This window comes from Pteropus medius, unplaced genomic scaffold (genome assembly GCF_902729225.1).
Source record: "Pteropus medius unplaced genomic scaffold, Ma_sr-lr_union100, whole genome shotgun sequence".
Taxonomy (NCBI): Eukaryota; Metazoa; Chordata; class Mammalia; order Chiroptera; family Pteropodidae; genus Pteropus; species Pteropus medius.
The window spans coordinates 18,094,213-18,117,946 of NW_024352785.1; the positions used below are offsets into that span (position 1 = coordinate 18,094,213).

At 41.1% G+C, this 23,734-nt stretch overlaps 1 protein-coding gene, 1 long non-coding RNA gene and 1 pseudogene across 7 annotated transcripts in view; 1 reads left to right on the forward strand and 2 right to left on the reverse strand.

The window, feature by feature from the left end:
• Positions 1-23,734, forward strand: part of GRAMD2B (GRAM domain containing 2B) — a 113,899-nt gene that overhangs the window by 75,781 nt on the left and 14,384 nt on the right. For 4 of the 6 annotated variants that reach the window (XM_039848582.1, XM_039848580.1, XM_039848581.1 and 1 more), the window contains 5 exons: positions 13,366-13,485; positions 16,634-16,745; positions 18,900-18,966; positions 19,957-20,060; positions 23,456-23,551. In XM_039848582.1, coding sequence (XP_039704516.1) covers positions 13,366-13,485; positions 16,634-16,745; positions 18,900-18,966; positions 19,957-20,060; positions 23,456-23,551 — 499 coding nt within the window. Of the gene's footprint in view, positions 1-1,245; positions 1,253-13,365; positions 13,486-14,329; positions 14,373-16,633; positions 16,746-18,899; positions 18,967-19,956; positions 20,061-23,455; positions 23,552-23,734 lie in introns of those variants that run through there. The other 2 variants (XM_039848585.1, XM_039848584.1) reach the window with 2 other exon arrangements.
• LOC120590900 (uncharacterized) lies at positions 2,267-13,368 on the reverse strand. Its single transcript, XR_005649804.1, has 2 exons — positions 13,183-13,368; positions 2,267-4,148 (listed from the first exon to the last, which is right to left on the reverse strand). It is a non-coding gene; the product is annotated as an uncharacterized LOC120590900 (long non-coding RNA).
• LOC120590996 (uncharacterized) lies at positions 10,184-10,303 on the reverse strand (annotated as a pseudogene).

Sequence of the window (23,734 nt, forward strand, 5' to 3'; positions counted from 1 at the left end):
TGTAACTCGAATGAGGTAGGGTAGGGAAGTGTAGTGGTCCAGGCAGGAGACCCTGAGGACCCTAGCTAAGCCAATAACTGGGAAAGAACGGGAAGGGGCATAACTGGGAAATATTAAGGAAGTAAAATCCATAGGTCTTGGTTTCTGATTGGGTTTGGTGGGAGACAGTCTAAGAGTGAGAATAATGGAGGTTCCGTCACTCAGACTCTCTCATCTTAGTTTCCTTATTTGTAAAACAGATAACACGTTTCTTGCATACTTGCCTGGTAAAGTTGGCATGAGGGCCAGTATCGTGTGGGTGTGAATGCTCTTTGAGAACAGCAAAGCAAAGGTAAATGTCACCTGGAAAATCCAGTAGGAACAAGTGGCGAGGAAGAAGCGAAGAATAGATGTTTTCCAAAGCAATATATCTCCAGCACAGGTAGGGAAAATACATATTTGCTGTGAGAGAAATTAAGGACAGGAAGTAAGGATGTCAGATGTAAGATTTATTAAAATCTATTTAGACGTACTGCTTATTTCCTTGAAAGAGGTACTAATTATCGTGTATAAATTGTATTCTAATTCTTCTGTCCTGTGCAAGTTAGTTGTCTTTAAAATACTTGGATGAACATTTCTCTTCAACAACAGTGAGGAGTAATTAGTTCTACAATTCCATATTTTGATATCTATAATAATTATGTAATTATATTATGATACAAATATATGTGATATATTAGCATATGATATGTCATGATCTAAATATTGAATACTTCTTGGATATTCCATATTGTTGACAATAACATATACAAAACACAGGCATAGTTTCCAGGGAAAAACAAAGATAAATAAGAGACAGTTAATAGGTTTACTTATTACATTAGTAGGTTACATTAACACTTTTCAACCTTACAACTTAAAAAAACTAAAAATGTACACTTTTTTATTTTTTTGCCTTACGAAAGCATGAACTGTTTTCTTAAGTGTATCTAGTATGGAAGTGTTTTGGTTAAACCAATGCCTTTTACAGGAAAACTGTTTAGCATATAGATATCCTGTTTTTAAAAAGTGACAATAACTTTATTCTCTAGAGGTTGAGTCCCATTAATTTTTCATTAGAAAATAATCTGAGTTTTAACAATAGCATTTAAGCAGAGAAGTTTCACGTGTGCTAATGACACGCATAACGTCCCATGCCCATTTTGACCACTGCAGGAGATGTGGCATGAGTTTGGAAGCTGACTTCTGAGAAATTCCCATGTGGCGCAGCCCAGTGAAGATCTTGAGCTGCCCTCATACACAGGCAATTCTGAAGCATGAGATCAGAACACAGGAGACTGAGGAAGTAGTACTGTGAGTTTGAATGGGGGGGGGAGAGACAAAGGAGAGAGGTTTCTGCAGCTCTCTAGTGCGATTTTGGACTCTTGTGGCAACTTTTAACTCTGCTGCGGTGCCCACATACCTTGGTCTTTTAGCTCTCTGGCTTTTGATCTTTTTTCTTCTTCCTTCCCTACATGGATGGGAAAAACAGAGTTCCAGGAAATGAAGGGTATAAGAGTAAAGAAAGCATTTTAGTCATCACAGATCATAGCCAGGGTGGCGGGAGGCAGCTCCTATCTCCCATGCTTTCAGTTCAAATGCCTCCTCCAACAGCTGAGGGCCAAATTAACACAGCTGGTCTCCACAGGGACAGGGATGGGGGGGTGGTCCTCAAAACAAAAGCAAACATTCTCTCAAGTCAGCTTCTAAAGGGCCCTGGATTTTTTTTTGAGAGAGAGTTAGTTTAAGCCTTAAATGTTACTGTGCTATTAATAGGTAAAATATTCCCTTTAGGCTAAATACACGCATTTCTGGCATGATACATTCCCTTTCTCTTCAAATAAAAGTTATTATCATAGGTTTGGTAACAAAAGGAATGAAATTTAATTCAGGAGGAATTTGTATTGTAAAGGACTGTTCTGCCCATGAAACTTACTAGTGATGTCTCCCTCTAAGGTGACTCTATCTCCTCCCTTTGCCTCTTTTCACTTACCACCTGGTCCTCATTCCTTCTCTTTTCTGGAAGAGCACCTCTAAATCGGGTCTTTCTGACATTCTCTTCCGGTACCCATCTCTCAGAAGACATACAGTTCTTTTCTCAGGAGTATCGTTTTCACAAAGCTGTACCTTGTCAGAAAACCATGGCAGGGCCCTGTTTTTCTGTGATACATTCAGAATCCTCTGCTCAACTACACCCTTCTTTCTCCATCTTATAATTTTGCTCACCTCTCAGATTTTTTTTTTCTTTTTTTTTTTAACCTCTCAGGTTCTTATATTACAAACACCTCTTCTCTTTGGCATTCCAGATACACAAATTACTTGTTTTTTTCCTCCTTCTTTGTCCATTGTAACTTTTTATGACTTTTGCTTGAAGTCCTCATCCTCTCATTTTCGTATGATTTTTGGTCCTCTGTTCCTTTTAAATGGGGTTCCAAATTGATATTCTCTATGATGGACCCCCACTTAATTCTGAAAAATCCAAATGCAGGCATTAACATTTTTTTGTTGTTCTGGGTTTTCATGGAGTTGATATAACAGTGGGTTTTGTTTTTTATGCATAAAAAACAAAAGTCTTTAGATGTTTGTTCTTCCCATCTTCCTTACCACGTTCAGGGTGTGGTAGGTTCAGAAACTATATATATGGCTATTTGTCATGGGTATAGGATCTCTTTTGTGCAGAGGTGCTTAAAAATAGAACAGATTCCCATTTGAAATTTTTAGTTGTGTCGCTACCCAAAGCTAGGTGAAAGAACTTCTTAATTATTCTTAAATTCTAGGGTTCTTGCTGTGGGGAATAGGCACAGTAGTGAATTTGACCACTTGCAAGTCCAGTTTATGCAAACAGCTTTGCTTCATCATTCAGAATTGTCTTTAATGCCATATGGCTGTTATATCACGTGGCATTTCCTTTTTCTACAGTACCTCCCAAAAAATATGTTCTCAGTGACCCAATTGCTCTTCGTAATCTAGGTTTTAATTTATAGCTATTTCTAAAGTAGCTGAGGTACTTTTCAATCATATTTGATATTTTGAATATGTGCCATGATAACTGAAGATTTGTTAATATTATACTTTCTCTAAATATTTTTTCCTGGATCTCCTGCCCTATTTATTCTTTTGCATTCCTATCTTTCTGTTTCGGTAAGTTTCTTATTCTACTTTTAAAATCTAGTTCTTCTCCAAACACATCTTTCAGGCCAAGAGCCTTAATCAAGTAGATGTCCTCTAATTTATCTTAGGTAAAGGAAAAGCGGCTTATTCTGACATTCAGCAATTGCTTGTGGGGAAAAAAAAAAATGAGTGGAGACAGAAATATAAAAAATATATTTAAAGTCCCTGCCCCTGAGAAGATTATATTCAGGTTTCAAGGAGAAATAGTAAACATATATTTTTAGAAACTTTGTTAACACTGAGCAATATAACATACCAAATACTATTTGCATGCTGAGTCTGTAAATAACGAAAAGGAACTCACATCAGCAGCATCAATCTACCTTTCTTAGAAACTGGAAGTGTTAATTCTTGCCTTTCACATGTTGAGACAGAATGTAAGCCCAAACCCTTTTTTAGATGCTGATTGTTGTCCTGTGCTGCATATATACTCAAAGTTGTCTGGTCAACAAGTGTTAATTGCACGATTTCTTATATCCAAACATTGGAAGTAAAGAGATGGGAGCCAATATCAAAAGGATATACAACTGGACATGTCCTGGGCTGGAACAGTGGGTGTTGTGGGTAGTCAGGAAGGAGCAGAGAGGATATTCCACGTTAGAAGATCCAAGAGCCAGGCACAGAGGGAGGATGGAGCATAATGTAAGTGAGGCTGTGGTGAGAAGACCAACAAGGCTGGAATGGAGAATTCATGTTGAAAAGTAGAGGAAACTGCCAAACTCGGAGGGTCTTGGCTCATCTCCGGATGCTTAATGTGATGCTCAGTAAAAAGCCATTGTTGGTTCTTGAGCAGTGGCATATGACATAATGGAGGCGGTGTCTCGGGAGGATGAATCGGGCATTGATGTTCCAGAAGACTTGGAGAGGGAGACCCTGGAGCTCATTGCCGTGTGTTCCCGGGGTTGAAGGGAAAGCTGTTCTCCACCGCTGACTTCATCTTAAAGCAGTGACAAAAGTCCCTATGGGGTGTGTTTTTAAAAACGTAAGTTAGTTTGAGTTGGGTTTCTCAGAATTAGAATTCTGACATTTAAACACTTTTGGGGGTTATGTGAGTGGCCTTAGGCTTTGAAAGTAAAGCAGTGATTTAGGAAAACAGAATTGGGAGTAGATATAAAGGTGAGAAACAGTGACTTGTCCATTTCACGAGCACAGAGGGGAGCTCTGTGAGACCAGGTTGGAGGTGCTGGGACCAGTTGGTGACCTATGCTAAGCCATTCCTCCAGCCCTAGCACTGCAGCTGAACTCTAGGTGTTACTCTCTGCTATGGCAACATATTTAGGCCTCACCAAAAATAGTATCCAACGGGCAGAACCCTTCCTCTGCAAAGTCAGATATTCTCTTTGATGTTCTTTCGGGCTTTTTGGTTTTTTAGATACAGTTTACCGCCTGCTAACAACGTGTCTGTCATATCTAAAATTAGATTCGTAAAATCCCTCCCACCAAACTACATTTCCTCCTGCGTTCCCTGTAACTGCTGGTGGCAAATTATTCTCTCCATTCCCCAGATAACCTTGGGGTTGTCTTGGATATTCCTCTCCATCGCTTGCCCTCTACACTCCTTCTGGGTTATCTCTGGATTCTCTCTCTGTTTCCTGCCTTCATACTCAACCCCCCCCCACGCCCCATCTATCTGCAGCCTTCACACCCCCTCACCCGCCATTCTTATACAGGCATTCGAGTGTAATCCTCCAGAAGCACACATCTCATCAGGCCCCTCAAGATGGGAAAAGGTGGGCACTTTAATATCCCATTGTTTTCATTACTTCTGTTTAAAAATCTTTAGTTAGTCCCTACTGCCAACCAAATGATGCCTAAAAGCAGCCCTCTGTCGTTAGGATTCATACTTCCCAACAACCCAATTTCTGCTTTTTTCTGCTCGCTGTGCTCCAGAAAAAAAACAGCGCCGGATTTTCTTGCATGTGTGTGACTCTTCCTTGTCTGCATGTTTTCACTTCTGCCTTTCCTTGTATTTTTTTCATCCTTCCTTTGTATCTCCACAAGTCCAAATTACATGTACCCAGCGCAAATGTCAGTGCTTTCCCAGTAAGCTTTGCACACATGCAGTGTTTCTTTGAGTAGAAAGGTGGCACAGGTGACTACAATGTGGAAATGAAATGGGAGGCTCTGATTTTTTTTCCATTCAAAGGATCTGCTTTGTTTTTATTCTATAGGACACATGGAAATATAATTCACACTTCTGGTTTCTGGTACTGAAATGTATTTCTGACAGTCACACTTGTCTGCTAAATTGGAAAGGACATACCATACTACCCTCACAAGCTCATGCTTATTTCCTCCACAAAACTTCCCTGATTCTGCTCTTTACAAGTAAAGGAGATTTCTGGATTTCCAAGGCACTATCTTTATGGCAGATATCCCTTACAGCCTTTTTTATGCTTTATATATGTGATAAACTAAAATTCCCAATAAAGGCTAAGTCCCTTGAGAGCACGACATCTGGCGTTATCTTTTAGACATAGTAGGAACTCAAATATTTGAAGATAGTAAATCCATCTCTTTTTATGATCTACCCTGTATTTTATATTTTCTCTATGAGGATATTAATAAATCTTTTATAAATATTTATCAAAATAATATAGTGCATTAAAATTTATTATGAACTCAATCCCACCTCTCCCATTCTCCCAGTAGTTTTTAACTGTACCTGATTTTAGTTGTAGTGGTTACTTCATTATCTGTAAAAATGTATGCATCCTGCTTTCCTTGCTTACTAATTTTAAACCTTGTCTCTCAGCCTCCTGTTTTGATGGAACATAAGCGTCAACTTACACTAACTCCCTACCTCCCGCTCTTCTCACTCCCTGTTTTAAATAGGCACATCACTCTTTCCAGTTACTGTTTTCACACATTTATATCTTTGAGTAATACATCAACCTAAATCTTGTTAAATCATTTGGACTCCCCACTTTTTAGGGTAAGAAATTAGTAACCTGTGCTCTTCTTTCGTCCTTTCTTATTTTTTTTCTTGAACAATACTTTCTCTTTTTTTGTTTTTTGTTTTTTTTGTTTGTTTAGAACTCTTATTCATTTGATGTAGAAATGCCTGGCTTAAACCTGTATTGATTTTCCCCCTCAATTTTTCTCTTTTTGTATTTCTGTATCTTGATGCCATCTTCCAACCCTTTGGTTAAGTACGTAGGTCTCATTGAGAAGGTAACATTTGAGTAAAAAAAGAGAAAGAGAGAGTCACGTGGCTATGTAGCGAGTAGACCAGTGGTCCCCAACCATTTTGGCAGCAGGGACAGGTGCTCCTATGAGAATCTAATGCCTGACGATCTGAGGTGGAGCTGAGGCGGTGATGCTAGCGCTGGGGAGCAGCTGCAAATACAGATGAAACTTCACTCCCTTGCCCGCCGCTCACCCACCGCTGTGCGACCCGGTTCCTACCAGGCCACAGACAGTACTGGTCCGCAGCCTGGAGGCTGGGGACCCCTGAGGTAGAGCATTCCAGACAGAGGGAACAGCCAGTGCACGGGTTTTCTCATGGGAACATGGAGTGCAAGGAGGAGATCAGCGATCAGGAGAAGTGGACAGGACAGGTCCTTATAGGCCATTAAGGATTCGGACTCAGAGAGCTGAGAAGTCCAGGGAGGTTTCCTTTTCCATGATTCTGTGATCTGTTTTACAGGTCCTTTCTTCTCTCTCTGAAAATACCAACTGAAGCTTTTGGGGTTTTGTTTTTCTTGTTTTGAGTTCTCTGTTCTGTGAAGTCAGTTTCCTAAGAATTTTACTTTCTTTTTTTGTCACTCTTTCCTTACTCTTTTAAGACTTCAGATTTTCTTCAAAGGTTTGTCAGTCCTTTCTTGTCATTTGTACTGAAGAATGAGGGATGGGGTGGGGAAACAAAAAATTAGGGACTAGAGTAGCCTTTGAGGAACACGGATAGGGAGTTGGCACCTGGTTTGGACACTACCTCATTAAAAATGAAAGGACAAGAAGGGATTTACTGTAGGGCTTCACCTTCTGTACTAAGTACCTGATTTTCTGCACCTGAGTTGTTCAGTTATTGACAACCCCTCTGATATTTTCCCCACATGGGCTAAGTGCCTGACTGCCTGTCATTCGGGTCTCAGGATAGGAGTTGGGGGCAGGAGTGGGCAGGAGAGTTAAAGATTTCAAACCCACACACCTTTAATCTGATGTTTATGTCAACTTCTCACATCCTCCTCCTATAGCACCTCACTGGACTCTGACAAACGGATCGCTGTTCTCTTCCATTGATGGCCGTGTTCTCAACTACAGCTTCCTCTACTTTGCTACATGAGTTAATATTGTACTTTACATTTTACTTTCCATTTTCCAGAAATTTTGGGACATCACTCTTCTGTTAATGGTTTCCCTCCATTGTCGTAGCAGAATTATTACTTCTTTTATAAATACTCATTTCAACAGGCCTCAGAAAGGAGGGGCAAACATTTGTGCTCCATCTTGAACTAGAAGCCTGTCATGTTTCATTATAGGTTTTTCTGAAACCAAAGAATACTATGTTTTTGGCATTCCTATTTTTCTATCTACCAGTAAGCCTATCAAGGAAAAAAAAGTTAATTCATCATTAACATTTTAACTCACGCTAACCCCTGATGTCTGCTCAACTTTTATAAATGTTTAAAATTAGTTATTTTAAAAAGTCAATTCTAGAATATTGCCAAGAATTGGATATGCAGTTATGATAAGAACTGTTTTCCCTAAATGTTTCAATCAACAGCCCGCTAGAAAAATTGGCAAAATGTACGTACAGACAGCTAATTCAAAAAACAAGAAAAAAAATTTTCAGCGTGTGAAAATACACTCAACCTTACTCATAAGGAGAGAGATATAAATATCAAAACTACCATGGGATTTTTTTTTACCTCTCACATTTGCAAAGATCAAAAAGTTTAATAATAGACATCATTAAGATTATTGTTTTCCTGTGTGCCAGGTACTCTACCAGGGACTTTGAATTTATACTCTGCTAGGCACTTTGAATTTTTTTTAAGTTTAACACATTTGTGGGAATGAGTAGTCACTGCTAGATATTTTGGGCGTGGGTCACCAACCCTCTACTGAGAGCAATTTAGCAATAACTATCAAACTTTTAAGTTATGTATTTTGACACAGCAGTTCCATTCCCAGGAAATTATCCTATGGATATATTCACACACAAAACATACAAGGACATTTGTTGCAGTGTTGCTTGTATTTGTAATAAGACTGAAATCCACCTAAATGCTCATCAATAGGTAACTGCTACATTATAATTCATCCATTGCAGTGGAACGCTACACGGTCATTAAAAATGAGGAAACTGTGTACTGATAGAGAAAGAATACCAAGATACAGTAAGTTAAAAAAAAAAAAAGTATGAAATAGCATGCTGTCATTTATGCTTTAAAATTACACTCATATGTACACAGATTCTCCCTAGAAAGACACACAGGAGCTGGGAACAACAGTAGGTACCTCAGGAGAGAAACGGGGCCCCCATGAAACAGGGGTAGACGGGAGATGTTTTGCCATTTGCAACTTTTGAATTGTGTACTTGTGCTTCTAATACCTGTTCAGAAATAACTGTGTAGGTAGATAAAGAAGTAAAATTTAAAGTTTCTAGACAAAGGTATATTAGAATCATAAATGAAAGGCTGTTCTTCCTGACTTAAAATCTAGTCTGGGAGAATGAGCTTTGCAGTTGGAGAAGCCATGGGGGCTTGAGGAGGTCCTGGTCTCCATCACCAACTCCTGCACCTTCCACACCCCCTTCTGCTTTCTTGTTTTAACGTGATGTCTGTACTGTGGCTGCTGCCCAGCAGTCCCTAGAGCCCCGCTCTGTCCCTGTAGCCCATGTCTTTGCTTCCCTCCCTTGCCTGCCAGCCACGGAGCCACTCCACAGGCAGCACACCCAAAACAGAGTCAGTGCGGCCCCAGGTCTGGGCGAGTGCACGCACAGCCCAGCTTTCAGCACAGGGTTTCAGCAAACGGTTTTCACAGACCTGGCCTGAATCACAGCAGTCCCATTTCCAGGATTTTATCCTATGGAGAGCCTCTGGTGAAACATATCCTATCTTCAAGTCACTTCTAAACCTCTAGTGGTCAAGATGTGGCTATAGGCAATGGTGATCAGATATATATATATATATATATTTTTTTTTAATGATAGTGGGTGTACAACTACCCTCCCCTATACTATCATAGTGGAGTTTAGTGACATTTATGTCTTAAATTAATTTAACTTGAAGGTAGACTCAAACATAGAGTTTGCCACTGTAATTAGAAAGGAACACAGCTTCCTAGACTGAACTACAGTGAGGCATTTGTTTTCATTTACCTGGAGTGCAACTTAATTATCATTCTGCCCAGTCACTATTTACCTTGAGTTGCATGTAATGGTGCCTGAATATAACACATTCTCAGCAGAAGGGACAGGGACCTTGGAGGTTGATGTGACAGGAGAACTGAGGGCTGAGTTTCTGTTAAACCCAGAGGTTCTCTCTGGGATGAATGATATTTGACCCCATATAAGAATTCTAATTCTGAATAGAATGAATCAAGCTGTTATCAGACTAATGGAGTCTGGGAATTGACAAATATTGGACTGTTGATGGGGATTGTCCAACCTGTTTTATTTATAAGTTATGTAACAGTGTGTGGCAGTGTCTTATTGAAACCAGCACTTCATAGCTGGTAATAAAAATGCCGCCCCCTAATAGATAAAGTTAGGTTTGGTTGGTATAAACATGACTATGTATCCCATTGCTCCGAAATTCCTACTGAAATGCTTTCAGGGCCCACAACTGATACTTAAATTGGGTCGGAGATGGGAGAAGAGATAACCTACGATGGCCAAGTGAAGGTCAATCCTGTGTTCCCAGGATCTTCTGCTGCTGCTGTGGATACTTTAAACTATCACTCACTTATTTCTCTCACTTACCCAGCTCTGAGCATCCTGCTCTGCCAGGATGTTTACAATAACTCTTTTTTTTTTTTTTAAAAAAAACACCTACAATACCCGGTATTCCTAGGTGGTCTCCCATCCAAGTACTAACCAGGCCTGACCCTGCTTAGCTTCCGAGATCAGATGAGATCGAGTGCATTCAGGGTGGACAATAACATTTATTGAAAGAGGGGGATTGCTATTTTGTTTTGTTTTGGCTTTTTGTTGTTGACTCTTTTAGTCAGTGCACCAGAAAGGGCCTTGTCTTCTTTAAAAAAAAAATCATTTTCATGATTTAAAAAGACCTGTTATTTCATCTCCCTAGTCAGCTACACTGACAGTAACTTTAAAGTTACTGAGAGGCCTTGAGGAGACATTCCATTTCCCCTCCCACACTCTGCTCCCGGAACACAGGCCGAATTCTGCATAGTTTCAACCTGCCGCTAACAATACCTCCAATAAAGAGTGTTTGTGAAGTAATCTCGTCTGTGGTAGGAACTAACTTGCTTGAGTCTCTGTAGCATTTTTAAGTAAACAAAAACCTAATGTTGAATTGGCCCATAAATGAACTTCACTTCCTCTTTGGGATACTACAGAATTAATCCCACATCAGTCAACACATTCAAATGACTACTGTGAGCAAAATGCTGAGCTAAGTGAGGTGGAAAAAAACTGAAGTTCCTTGCTTTTAAGGAATTTAGTCTAATAGTTGGATAAGTAAGCCATCTGGGAGGAAAAGTTAACTGTACAAGGTGTTAATGGATTCGGGGCCTAGTAGGTTAGAAAGCCAGCAGCAGCAGAGCCGGGACCCCTGGGTTGGCAGGCTCTGTGGAGCATGTGCGCCTGGAGAGGGCCGTCCGGGAGAGAAGCCGTGCTGGAGGCCAGATGCAAGGTTAAGGGAAAGTGGCCTGGAGACTCTCCAGAAAGAAGCCATTTTAAACAGACCTGTGTGTTCTGTCGTTGAGACCTTGCTCGGGTGGGTTGATACAGAGGCGTGCACTGTATCTTTTTAGTGCTAAGCTGGGGGCCTGGAATCGGGACCGCCACGCGTGGTAAGGTACTCGGCACCCTGCACTGTGTAAAAGCGCTAGGTCGGCGAGGGGCAAGGAGGGCTGAAATGCAGGCGAACTTCACTTCCTTGCATCTTGGCACTGGGCTATTGCTGCCCAAAGCAAGGGGCACCTTCCCTTATCCCTGCCAGGCCATAGGTCAGTGGGGCTACATCCACACAGAGGGCCACCTCTTGGTGAGTGCTTCTTCGTGCGAGTGGCCCTTTCTAAGCACACAAAGGTGCCGTGCAGGACAACTGCCCTGCCCCTGAGTCTCAATCTGATCCTGCCTAAAATGCGATAAATATTTGAATGAATGCTGAGGTGGATTCCTGAAGTTCCGCACACACTTAATCTCCCCACTTAAAGAGAGACCCTCGAGTGGTTTTCTGCCTGGTGCTTTTGAGGAACAGGAGTGCTGTGTGTATCTTGGGGGGATAGAAGGGAAAAGCAGAGGTATGCTAGAAGGCCCCTTAACAGTTCTACAATTTTTTGAGTCCATAAATTAAACCTGATTCTAAATTTAAATAAAATTCTCTCTTTGGAATGAAAGTAGTGCTTTCCTACTGATATTTCAAGGCTTTTCATGGACCTTTTGTCACATAATGCAGTTCAGTTATGAACTGAGCCCTTTTATTATACAGAAGTGCTCTAAGTACTTCGAGAACTGAAGGAGTAGAGGGGTGGACCTCTGTCTTCAAATATTTATCTTAGGAAAAGAGGAATGCTAACTACAAAATGAGGGCATCAGCCATCGTAGGGATTATTAATGGATACCCTGTCAGAGATCCTTGGTCTTGATTTTGACACCACCATAGGACTCCTAGTGTGGGCCGGAATTTTCACGTGCTGTTAAGAGTTGTAAGTCGGCAACCACAAAGCTTAAACTAACCAATAACACTTCCTGCCTGCACGTTTATTTGCAGGCAAAGGTACCGAAGGGGTGGTAAATTAGAATTAAAATTAGCTAAACTATCATAGCAATGCTATGTCTTATAAGTTCTCACTTTATGCTCGGCCACTGTGGAGTTCTCACATTCTCAGAAGCATGTTTTGTGAGTTCTTTGCTGTGCAGGCTGACCAAGGAAGATCCTGATCCATGTGTAACACCTGTATTCTCCCTTACCTCGTCCCTTCCTCTCCCTCTTCCCCCATTGGAGGTGGTTTCCTCTCTTCCCAAGGCTGAGGGAACTCCCGTGTCCACCACACTGGTCGACCTCCATCCGTAGTGGTTCAGTATGCAGACCCTCTTGACTGACTTTCCCCTCTGTTCCTTCTTTACCAAGGTCAGACCTAGTTTTCCAAAAGCTTATTGATCATGATTAGATACCAGCTCTATCCTCGACCCTGTAGACCCTGTGGTCAGTATAAAAACTTGTAAGATTCCCGCCCCACCTTGGAGCTTTCTCATTGAATTGCTAATAAGGGGGCTAAGTGGATAGATAGGTGTCTGGGGGTGATGGATGGATGGGGAGCTGGGTGGGGGGATGGCGAGAAAAGGAGTGGGGGAGAGAAAGGGGAAGGAAGAGGGTAGGGGAGGGAGAGGGAGAATACACATGTGTACACAAAGGCCTCACAGATGGACAGACCTGAATTTGAATCCCAACTCATACAGATGCGAGGTTCTGCAAACTTTGGCAAGGTCCTTAGTATCTGAGTCTCAGATTCCATATCTATAAACTAGGGATAATAACGTCTATCTAGCCCAGGTGGTTGTGCCGATGACAGAGGTAACTCGCTGAGAGGCGGTGCTTGGCTAAAATAACAGCAACCCGAAGTGGGACCTAGGCAACTACAACAAAAGGTGATGCGTGACATAAGAGAAGTGCAAACAAAGGGTGTGGGGGTTCCCAGGAGGAAGGCTCACACCTGGCTGAAGGCAAATGAGTGAGTGTGCGTGGGGGCCCTCCCAGCCTCCAGGGGATCGCCACTCCAGTGGCTCGGTAGAGCAGGACAGAGCCCACTGGGAGCAGACCTGGGAGCCAGCAGGTCCCAGCAAAGTCGGATATTTACCTGTTGAAGCCAGCTGCGAGGGGTTGGCATGGAGATTTGGAAAAGGCACAGCTGTCCAAGTTGACCTCAGCCTGTCTGTGGGGATCGAAGACCATTCCACTCTCCAGAAAGCCAGGTGACTCATTGTTTTTCTGTCCACCCCCTGTGGATGTCTAAGGTGAAGCGTTTTTCTTTCTTCTCCAGCTCAGAGGCTGAGAATGGTGTGGAGGAGAAAAAGAAGGCCTGCAGGTCGCCAACAGCCCAGTCTCCAACCCCATCCAGTGAGGCTGAGTCCCCAGACCAGAAGAGAATCATCTGCCTGCGGTGAGTCCTCAACTGACTCTTCATTTCGCCCTCTTGGGGAGGAGGGGTTCCTGGGAGGAGCTGGTGTTTCTAGTTTTGTGGTAGTTGTTAAAAGAGTGAGGATCTGCTATAGGCAAATAACACCCGTGAGAGAGAAGTGGAGCGTTTTTCCTTGAAATCCAAATGCTGATGCTTGCCTTCCTCGCTCTTCTCTTCCTAGTAGCATCTTTTTCTCCTTTCTCCCTCAGTCTTCTGCAAAATGTCTGCCTCTTTCATAAAGCACTGATTTTGCAAACTGATAAAGCCAGGGTGGCTCTCTCTTCGGCTTAGATTTATCAAACACCTGGAAAGGCTGGCCAGGTTCCTGACGAGGCCTGCCCAGGTTGGAATGCCTGCTCAGCCTCTGGGTGTGCACACCTGCTGCCTCACTCTCCTGGCTGCCACGAAAAGAGCAGCAGGGAACCCTGTCTGGGATTCCTGGGCAGGGTATGCATGTCTCAGGGGGATGCCCATTTCCTGGGGCCAGTGCTGGGGCCACGGTTTGGTTGCAGGGCTGTAGAGGGGGCAGGCAGTTTTGAGATGTGGAGCTGTGGTCCCCATCACTCTTGATGGCACCAATTATGTGCTTTCTTCCACGTGGAAGGGAGAAGTAGGAACTTAAGAGTGGCCTTTTTGCCCTTAAAAAAGGATAGTTAAACCAGGGGTCGCATAGGGGTACCGTGGCCATTGATCTATAGGACTGGAGGAGCGATTGCTCTCCTCCCCGTTGTTAGAGCTGTCAGAACAGCTGCTGTCTGTGTCTTTCTGGCCTCTGCTAAAGGATGATCAAATAACTCCTGCTTTCCCTTCCCTCCCGGCTACCCAGCCCACACCTTCTCTCCAAATCTATACTTCATGCAAGATCAAGCGTAAGTCTTCACTATTCTCCCAGATTTGCCTCACTTGCAATTATCTCATCTTTTCTGAATGCCTGTTTTGACATCTCACTTTTAATCATGTTTTCTATAGCTGTTTCCTGTCGTAGCATCCTGTGTCACTCACCAAATGAGTCTCTCTGCAGAGGCACAAAGCATGTTGTTTCTTATATCTTTCACCACCATTGACTGGCTACCTCAGGCACTTTTAAAACACTGTTGGTTTGACTCCAACTTCCCCAGGCTTTAGATGAGAATAATCCACTCATCATCAGGGCGTGCTTGTTAAACTTTATAGGGCATATGATCTTTATAGTTGCAAAGAGCCCAGCACTTGGTTTAATGCTTAATGCTCCGTTCTCGCCGTCTGGAAATTCTTAATTTTTTAATAAGGGGACTCGCATTTTCATTTTGCACTGGGCTTCTGGTCCTGCTCATAGTCACTTGTGGGAAGTGAGAATAATGCAGTTGAAAAGACACAAAGAAATCGATGCTATGAAAATATGCACCCCCTTCTCCCCACCACCACCAAGGCCAGTGCTCTGCAGACAAGCCCCTTCTGCCTGTGCCTCTTGAAGTTCTCAAGGGTACAGCTGCCCTACTTGTCACATTTGCTTCCAGTTCGCAGTTCTTCAAAGGGTCTGATCATTGCTTTGACAATTCCATTCACATTTATTAATTTGAATCAGTAGAGTTGATAAATTCAAGTTAGTGGATAATAGAAATAATAGGTAATTTCACATTTGAAAAAATCATTTTCTTTCAGGTAGAACACAAATGTTGACTCATAATTTTTTTTAAAGTAATCCCTAGAATTCTAAAAAAATTTATATCTGTGAATAGGTTCAGTGGCCAGTGCCTGAATCCAGATCAATGTACGTTGAATTGCTGAGAGGTATTTCACCTGTGGTTTGAGCATCACAGACTCGAACTGTTGGCGCTAAAAGGGGCCTAAGACATGTTATAGGCCATCTTTTCACAGCTGAGAAAACCAGAGCAGAATGTCTCTCTAACTTCAGTCATTTCTGTCGCTGTCACACCCATATACTACCCAAATTACTTGATTCTTTTTAAATTGGCTTTGAGCCAAATATTTTTAACTGAGCTGCCTCCTTGGAATCATCTTGTGAAATCATGGATTTCATGTGCCATTTTCCCCAGTAAACAAAACATCTACATAACTGTATCATCTAACTTGTTCGTGTATCTACCTCTAAAATTCATACATGCGTTCCACTTTGAAGGGACTTTGTTGAGCTGTTGGGTTGAAGATATGTGCAAATTCACAAGTCTAATAAAATGGATAACCAGGACTAGAATCACCTCAGAAAGGAATTGCCCTTGAGAAAACAAAGGAAGACTCGACTTCCCAAACGTCTTCTTTTCATCCTGGTTTCACATCTACTGTTTTCCTACTCTGGGATATTTTGTACCTCTTTTCCTCATACCCAATTCCTGCTCATCCTGTTAGGCCCATGTCTTAAACCCACATTATTCCGTTGGTCTCCTCCTGTCTTTCCTCCTCTTAGATTTATTGTCTCTTTACCGCCTCCTAACACCTATAATATGTATTGTTTTGGTGCTAAATCATGTAGTGCCTCTCTAAGAAGTTTTGTTTTTATTTTCATTTTTTATTGAGGTATAATTAACATATAACATCGTTAGTTTCAGGTGTACCATATTATTCAGTATATGTCTACATTGCAAAATGCTCACCACAATAAGTCTGTAGTTAACGTCCATCCCCATACATAGCTATCAAAATTTATTTCTTGCAATAGGGACTTAAAAAGTTGTTTGATGTGCACAGGCTCCTTAAGGACAAAGACTGTCTCATGTGTCCCAAGGCATTTAACACAATGCCCCACTGAATTAACACTAGTTAAATTTAATACATTTCTGAAATAAATATATCCTTTGAACTATAGCTGCAATTTGGTTTCATAATTTGCCTCCTGTGCTCTTTATACTGATTAAAATACTTTTGAAATGATATCATTATTTTCATTAGATTTACTTTTTTTTCTGTGGGTTACCATCGCTTAGTTTGAGATAGCCTACTGAAATCACCCTAGTCCAACAACATGCACTATGTAAATGCCTGTAGAGGATTGAGTGATTATTAATATCTAGAAGAGAAAAGCAAATGCCAGATTTCCTTGTGAGATGGCATCATAGTCAAGATTTATTACAATAACATTAATGAGCAGCATAAAAAATTCATTCTATAGACTCCCTGGATTTTCTTTCCTCAGGTCAAAATCCAGTTTTGATGGTGCCTCTTTAGGAAGTGATAAGAACGACTCTAAAACGGAAAGCAAAAATGACTCTAAGACTGAAAGGAAAAAGTCTTCATCTTCCAGCCAGGTAATTTGGGAATGAGATGTATATTGTCTCAGAGGATGACAGAAGCATTAAAGCCAATGGGAGGAAAGAACCCAAGTATGCAGCTTCCTGCTGGTCAGGACTAACACAGGCATAGATTTTAGAGAATCTAGAAAAAAGGACAGGCTGCAACTCCTTCAGTCAATTTTTCATCAATATTATATTTCACAACTGACCTTTCAACACATAATGAGTGGTAGTGAGCTCCACACTGTGAGCCCTAACTCTGACGAGTGCCTGGAGGCACCCCCAGCAGAGACCAGCCCAAAGTCATGTGCTTGTCTGATAATGAGCCAAGACCAGGAGAGGTGTGACATCCTTGCATCAAAATGAAGGAGTCCAGTAAGGCACCTGAGTGAAGAAAAAGCCACCCAACTGCACACAGGAGGAAAACCTGTGAACAGGGTCGTGATTCTCCTTCAGAAGTAATTTTGGTTCTGCTCTAAAATATACCCAGATAGTTAACAAAGCCCAGTTCTGTGTCATAATAGAGTGTGACATACTTATTGGGGCCAACATTTTGGGGGCTTTTTGATACTTCTCTAAATACTTGAGTATGTGCCTTCTAAGAACTGTTACAAAACACTGTTGGCACAGCCAAGAAATTTAACTAAATAGTAAATATAAAACTATATTATCAATATAAAATCCATTTTCAAATTTCCACAATTATCCAGTAGCAAATGTCCTTTATAAAGGTTTTTAGTTTCCCCCTCTCTAACATCTAACATCCAGTCGAGAGCCAGGTATCTGATTTACTTGTCATATTGCTTTTAATTTCAATCGGTCCCACTACCTTTTTTTTTAACCTCTTATTGCATTGACATTGTTGAAGAGTCCATGGCCTGGGCCATTTTTAAATTAAATGTACAACCAGTGTTCACTGTAGCCACTAAAAACAAAATCTCAGCAAAGCCCCAATAGAACACCTTGCTTTAATCAAAATAACTTTCTGGATGCAAAGTGTACTCTTAGGAAACAGCCAGAGGTACCCTACTTTATATGAGATGTTTATCTGTAAAATCGCTGACGTGAGGGGACCGTCTATTATCTGCATGACCTGTCTGAAGCTGTTGTTTACGGCAATATTAGGACCATTTTTGCCATTGTGACCACACCTAGTTTGGACAATAGAACATCAAGGGCCTACTTGTGGTACCTCTCTATTCTGCACGTAAGACTTTCATCAAAAGCGTCCTGTCAGGCATAGTGTTGCTGTGGAAGGGGGACCTAGCTCTACCTCTTAGTAGCTGTGTAGTGCCAGTTAAGTCACTCAGTGTCCCTGAGGCACAGTGTCCTGACCCATGGAGTGGGGACATCAGATCCTAGGTTACTGTGGGGGTAGTGTCTGTGAAAACATTTTATAAACTGTGAAGTGAGGTCTGTATGTCGTTGTTGTCACATTACAGAACAGATGCCTTGAAAATAAAGTGATTTGCAGCATTTCAGACTGTGGACCTTCTGTCACTCTGGAGAGAAATCCTACTTGTCTTGACAGCCATCTCTCCCTGTGAAGGCTAAGGAAATAAATGCCCTCACAAAAATAATAGTGTTAGTGACAGTACCGGGTAGTAGGTCCTTCAGCTGTATGTCCCATGTAAGCCTCTGGCATCCCACTGAGGCAGGTACCGCTTTTGCCTCTGGCACAAAAGAGGAAACTGAGTTCCAGAGAGGATAAATGATTAGACCACAATCACGTACCAAAGGGGTGTAGCCAAAACTTAACTCAGGTTTATCTGGTTCCAGAGTTTTTAACCACTGTCCTCTTCTGAGAGTACTCATTGTGTATCTTTAGTGCCCTGGCACCTTCCCTGGTGACCTTCCTTAGAGTTTCACCTCATTTCCAATTTGGGACATCCTTGTCCAGCCACCTCAGTAATAGGCTGACCACCAGCTGCATCATGATCATAGATGTGTATCCAACCAGGAGGTCACTAATCTCATTGGGAAATGAAACCTTTGTGCCTTGCCTTCCACTGGTTTTCACTGAGACTATAAGAACAGAGAGGTGGAATTCTTGAAGATACTATGTTAAGGGAGGGAAAATGGGTTACGTAACTTAACTTGAAGTTAAAATTTGTGATGTTTCACCAAAAACCTGAGAGCAGTGACGTTTGTGTTTTGTTCTCACTGTAGTACAAGGCAAATATGCACTTTCACAAGTTGTTTATTGACGTCCCAACTGAGGAACCACTGAGGCAAAGTAAGTTCTGACCTGTTTGACTTTTTAAGCTACATATTTGAAAAGATGCTAATAGATCTTGTGGGGAGAAAGGAGGCATGGTCTGGGGACTGAATCACCGAGGGGTACAGGTTTCCAAAAGTCACGATGTAACAATGATGCCAGCTTCACTCAGCTCTCACCAAACACTTTAAAGTTTCCTGGGTAGAATGGGAAACTGAATTTCTCTACTACATGATATCATGTAGTAGAATCCAAGTGATTCTAGATGATTCCAAGATGATTCTAGAATGATATTCTCACCTTCTATATTCACTGCTGAAGTGTGGTGTTTGAATTGTCCTGAGATGTAGGATAATAAGACTGAAGCAAGAGAGGCCACTAAAAGAAGGCTAAAAGGAAACACAGATCTAGGTGGACAGACCTGTGTGACACCTGCTCTACGCAGGGTGCGATGATCACACCTAAACCTGTTGCCCAGCACACCACTTAGGCACCTGCTCTGCTCCATGTGGTTCTTCAGGGGCCCAGGGTTCCGTCCCAGCCTCTCTCCATGCACAGGGTTAAGGCGAGATGCTGGATTCCAGCCATGACCTCCAAACAGGAAGGTATGGGTCACACGCTCTTCTCTAGTCAGGCCATCTATTTCAAAAGGAATCATTAGTGACAATCCCAGGGAAGGAGGCCCGGGCTGGAGTGCTAACATTAGCATGGGGTGACACGCCTTCCTAAATAGAGGAGACTTCTGAAACACCATTTTTGAACTCTCATTTGCAATCACAGACTTGGCCTTTTCCTTTGGATTTTTATACTAAAGTTTATAAGACTGAAAAAACAAACTCTTGTGTCCATACTTTTATTCCACTAAAGATGTCTGAAAAAGAGGTGATAGATCTTTTGAGTATGTGAGTTTATCTTTGCCCATCCCTGAGTCACCAACATATGTACAGAATTTTCATTTTGCATGTAAATTCTAAATGATGTTATTTATACCTGTATATACTTCTCCAGGTTTCACCTGTGCTCTACAGAAAGAAATATTATACCAAGGGAAGCTCTTTGTATCAGAAAACTGGATTTGTTTTCATTCCAAGGTCTTTGGAAAAGACACTAAGGTTAGTATTTTTTAATTTTTTAACAAGAAAGCTAACCCTGAATTTTATTACATATTGTGACTATTACTTTAAATGTAATGTTTATAAATATTTGTATCATTATTATACCTTTATTACAAATTTCCTTTACAGTAGCTCTAAATATCACAGGCTCTACATCCCTCTACGTGACTCTGACTTCCCTCTTACCCCTAAATAGCACTCTCAGTGATTTCCTTATACGCACCTCTCTCTCCCACAACCCTGCCCCAATCCTTTTTACCCAGATGTCACCAGAGAACTCTCTCGAGGTTCTCATATGAAAAGTGTGCCAGAGTTTCAAAGATGTACATTAAACCTAAAAATTTTTTAAAGAAAACTGATTTTTGTAGTGTTCATACCAGTGACCATCAGACATCTAGAAAAACAGGCCTATCGATAAGCTGCTTCTTAGAGCCTACTTTGTATCATCACCAATAGGAAAAGTCGGGGAGGGCCATATGCCCACAATCCCCAGTGGACGCTGATTGACATCTTTCATTCTTGCGAAATACAGATCTGGGGGAGCAGGGGCCTAGGATACCCTGAGCCATTAGGAGAATAGCCTAAAGGAATTGGCAGTTTGCCCAAAGCACCGGTCTTCTAAAACGAGGACCTTGGGACTGTGGCGTAAGAAGGGAAAAAATAATTTCGTCCTATTGACATTCTTCCCCTTTGAGCTGTGCTGTCACATCGCAGTTCATTCAGGATGCCAGAATAAAGAGTCAGAGACACACCTTCTTGGGTTTGTGTGACCTCAGTGAGTTTTCAAGCATTCTGATTCATGATTATGAGTTAGCAGCATTTGTATTTGTGAAGTAGGTAATTAAAAATTCTTTGTTTTGAGTGGTATTTTATTTAAATATTTAAATATTCTCCCTAAAGCCACTGGCAATTTTACAAAGACCACTTAACAAATAAAATGAAAATTCTTTATTTTGTTGCTGTTGAGTCAGCAGACTAGCATACTATTTTTAGGTCAAACATGTTATTTTTATATTGTTCCTTTATTATATAATGTTTATGTAAAACATTTTTATTCACAGTATTATCTCTATGGTACAAAGCAATATTAGGCAGTGTTCTACCATATTTCTAGATGTCTGGATTATGAGAACTTGTTAATGGAGTGGCAAAGGAGACTGGAAAGTATTGAGCTTCACTTCAATATGATAAAGATAATGTCTTCAAACCCTGACCAAAGCAGCAGGGTTTGAAGACATTAGTGAACAAAGAGTTAGTCTTTGTTAAGGGATGGGGGAATTCACAAAGCCAGTATGTGCAGCATCAAGCTAATGTGATTCTAGCCATGATTTCAAAATCCTACTTCTACCTAAGAGAGAACTGACAAAAAACGGTAAAAGGAGAAATCCTGGTTTTTAAAGACATAACACACCAGGATTGCTTTTGCATGTGCTGTATCTAAGAGACAAGAGATTGAAAATCAGCAGGGATGGGAACATAAGAGCCGTGGTAGCGACTTGTACATTTCTTCCCCCCTAAGGATGGTGTCAAGGGGATTGAGGCTTCAGCTCTGTGGCAGAATGTCCTCACTGCCAGCAGACCTTGGTCTAAGATCAGGTATGAACTAAAGGCAACTGAACAATTTACTCTAGGAAGGGGAATTTTCTAAGCATCCTACCCTGAAAAAATGTTATAAAGTGTAGCCTTAATCTAATCAAGACCTTTTAGTCATCCCCTTGGTATTTTCAGATGCTAGTAAAATTATATGTGTGTATCACATTCCATCTAGGCTCAAACTGAAAAATGACTTCTGCTTTATTTCTCCAATGTTATCTAGTTGTCATTTTATATTCATGAAGCAATTGATTAAAAACCTCTTAAGGGTGTTCCATACCTTAGATTATAAAAAAAAACAAAAACAAATATATAACCCTTTTTCACTGTGTTTGTGTTGCTGCTCAGAAACAAAATTAGATTCATTTTTATATCCTCGGGCTCGGTAGATCTTAAATTCTTTTTTTTCCAAAATTATCTGAACTTAAAACTTCTAAAATCTCCCCCACACTTCAGAATTTTTATGGGTAGAGTTCTTTGGCAAATAGCTTTTAGAAAATGTCTAATTTAGATTAGCCCCTCATTCTTCCTTTCTGGAACTTTTGAGGGGCAGTAGAATAATTATATCTCATAAACCTAAAAATGAATGCAAATATTCAAAATTAAAAGCTCATTTTTCTTTCTTCAAACTGGCAGTACTAACATAAGGCCTTCTCCACTGGCCTTGTCAATCTTTTTCAGAATACATACTGTATTTTTACAAAATATATGTTCAAGTGAATGTGTGTGCTCATAGAAGGATTCTGGTCATTTTCTTTTTATCATAGGTGTGTGTGGCTTTGTTTTCAGACCTCAAAGTGACATGATCCATTTTTCTTTGAGACTAAACCTGGTTGAAGTGATATATAAAAGTATCAGGAACATCTACTATTCTTTGTGGCATCTTGTAGTACACTGTATGAAAAAGAACCTACATTTTAGATCAGACTGGTTCATATTCCATCTTTGTAACTTCTTATACTTATGACCTTGAGCAAGTCATGTTACCTTTGTAAACAAATGTCCTTATCTCTTAGTCTGCTGTATAGGATTGTCATAATTAAATGACATTCTCATCTGGTAAATAGGTATTAATAATGGTAACTGCTATAATTGTCGTCATCATTATTCTTTATTTGAATCAGAAAAGAACTAAAGAACTTAGAGTTCTTGTATTTCATTCATCCTCTTTATATGAGACAAATGAGGAATGACACTTTTATTGAGTACTAGGAATTTTCCATATATTATCTCTTTAATCCATAGAAAATCTCGGGCAGTAAGTAAGACTATCTCCATTTTACATATTAAGAAACTGAAGCCTGGAAAGTATAGCTCATAAGGTTTAGTAGGTCATATAGATAGTAATAGAACTCAGCTGAGAATTGAAGTCCCAGATTTCTGTCCAATAATGTTTTTATTATACCGGTGCTCTTCAGCGGTTTCCCCACCCACATGTGCCTAAAGCCGGGGGAGAGGATATATGGAGATCAGCCTGCAGTGGATGACCACAGCGCTTCTTCAGAGACGTGGGTTTATCTTTAAAATGAATGTAAATCATTCGTTCTGTTCCCCACCAATCCCGCCAGTGGAAGTGGTGGTCCAGGTTTACCCCTTGGCTTTGTAAACAGCCCCCGAAAGAGCTCGGTGACACACCTATGTTCTTCTTTAAGACTCCCTTTGCTTCGTGGATCTTGGAGACCCTAGCTGCTGGGTTTGATTTCTTCAAAACTATATTTTATTTTTCCTTTAACATGAAGATTTGAAGTGCCATTGTGTGAAGCCTTAACCAGCGTGTTAACGCAGTGATTCTGTTTCAGATCTCGATTCCGGCTTTCTCGGTAACCCTCATAAAGAAAACCAAAACCGCCCTTCTCGTGCCAAATGCCCTGATTATAGCGACAGTCACAGACAGGGTGAGTACGCGGCAGAGCCAGCACTTCTTGCTTTGTCCTGCTCTGGTCTCCATCGCCTTAAGGGCCCCTCACCGAGGACCAGGACCCTGAACCGTAAATGTTACGTCCCACAAGGAATCAGGAAATATGCTGTGAGACCGACTTTGAAAACCTAGCCTCTAGACATTTGTGTAGTGTTGCTTC